Source organism: Coffea arabica, chromosome 11e (assembly GCF_036785885.1).
Source record: "Coffea arabica cultivar ET-39 chromosome 11e, Coffea Arabica ET-39 HiFi, whole genome shotgun sequence".
Taxonomy (NCBI): Eukaryota; Viridiplantae; Streptophyta; class Magnoliopsida; order Gentianales; family Rubiaceae; genus Coffea; species Coffea arabica.
In genome coordinates this window covers 53,735,580-53,737,197 of record NC_092331.1, presented here as the reverse complement: position 1 = coordinate 53,737,197, position 1,618 = coordinate 53,735,580, and the positions used below count along the sequence as shown (strand labels likewise).

The 1,618-nt window shown below is 36.2% G+C and overlaps 1 protein-coding gene across 1 annotated transcript; it reads left to right on the top strand.

Annotated features, from left to right (window-relative positions):
* Positions 1–1,020, top strand: LOC113718519 (putative F-box protein At3g23960). The gene has a single exon (XM_027243420.1). It carries the CDS (start codon positions 1–3, stop codon positions 1,018–1,020), a length of 1,020 nt encoding a protein of 339 aa, XP_027099221.1.
* The last annotated feature ends 598 nt before the right edge of the window (positions 1,021–1,618 follow it).

Below are 1,618 nucleotides of genomic sequence, written 5' to 3'. Positions count from 1 at the left end.
ATGAAACGGATTAAGGGGAATCTTGACACCCCAATTTCAATTTCAGAAGAGATCCTTCTACAAATACTCCAAGAAATTCCAGCAAAATCACTCATGAGTTTCAAGTGTGTTTCAAGGCATTGGTGCAGCATGATCGAAGGTCAAGAATTCGTTGACGCTTTTCGGGTTGGCTCCCATAAGCGTGGCACCAAACTCTTGGTTCGCAAGTCTTGTTCACAAGATATAATGATTGATGGTAGAAGGAAAAATTATGATTTCTTCCTAGTGAATTTACAAGACAAATCCGTCGTTCCTCTTGCTGCGCCGGTTATTCTCCAAACAAATCAATTTATCTTAGGGCAACCCGTTGAAGGCTTAGTATGTTGTAACAACATTATATGGAACCCTACTATGAATGAAACCATTACTCTTCCCCAACGAAATCCCAGTTCGGACTTGAAGAAGGTTATTGAAAATATGACAATCCAAGCCGGAAAACACAGTTGGTCTATCTCGAGTGATTACTGTCTGGGGTTCGAGGTTTCAATCAAGAAATACAAGGTGTTCAGCATCACTCATGTGGATGTGGGGATGGGATTGAGTACTGTTAGTACCGAAAACCTTAGTTATGCAGAAGTTTTGACTTTGGGATCAAATAATTTCTGGAAAAATACTAAATGTTCTCTCCCACAAGAGCTTTGCAAAATCTTCGGCTTCGTTGACAACTACTGTAGCATCAATGGCATCATCTACATGATCATCAGGTTAAGAATTTCTTCTTCCGTCCCGGAATATCGAATACTGTCTTTTGATTTGAGTCGTGAAAATTTTCAACTTTTGCCTCTTCCCGGAGGAGGAGGAGGAACTGGTAGTTATATACATTTTACGGGTGAGGTTGGGGGGCGCTTTGCTCTGATTCATGGCGCTGAAGGAGAAAAGACTTGGCTATTGGAAGAATGTTTTCAGGGTGGAAAGTGGATTGTTGCGGATACGCCGTGGCCAGAATGTTGGAGGTTGAATCCAGAGATGATTGTCACCTGAAGACGGGCAAGTATCCAAAACGAAAAATTGTCAGAGTCTTTTGGCGCATAGAAATTAGATATCCTTATTTCTTTGGAACACGTGTCACGTCATCCAAAAAATATAACTAAAATCTAAAATCTACCTGGATGAAGTTTCAACCGTTGGAGTATCCAAAAAACCAAAAAAACAAGGTTTTGGATACTTGACATAATTTTAAGAGTGGCATTGAGTTGACACTGAGAAAGTGACGCCAAGAATCTCACTCAATATTGTAGACACCAAATTTTGATTTTTAACTTTATTTGTTTAATTAATTTAATTTTAGCCTTTCTTTTTATTTATTCTGGGTGATTTTTGTTTATCTATTTATTTTTATTTTACTATTATTTCTTTGCTTAGTTTATCTCATTCTCATTTTTTGTTAAGACAATTGTTTTTGTTAAATAATCCACTGGAAAACAAAGAAGATCATCAATCAAACAAAAAATATAGCCATTTTGCTTTATTTTTTAGTATTTGTCTATTTTATTCAATTTTGCTTAATTTGTTGTTTTTCGTTATTTTGTTTATTAATTAACTAGTTCATTTGGAAATGAAAAAGGAAAAGAAAAAACAG

Coding starts and splice junctions, on each gene's coding strand:
- LOC113718519 (XM_027243420.1), top strand. CDS start 1: ATGAAACGGATTAAGGGGAATCTTGACACCCCAATTTCAATTTCAGAA.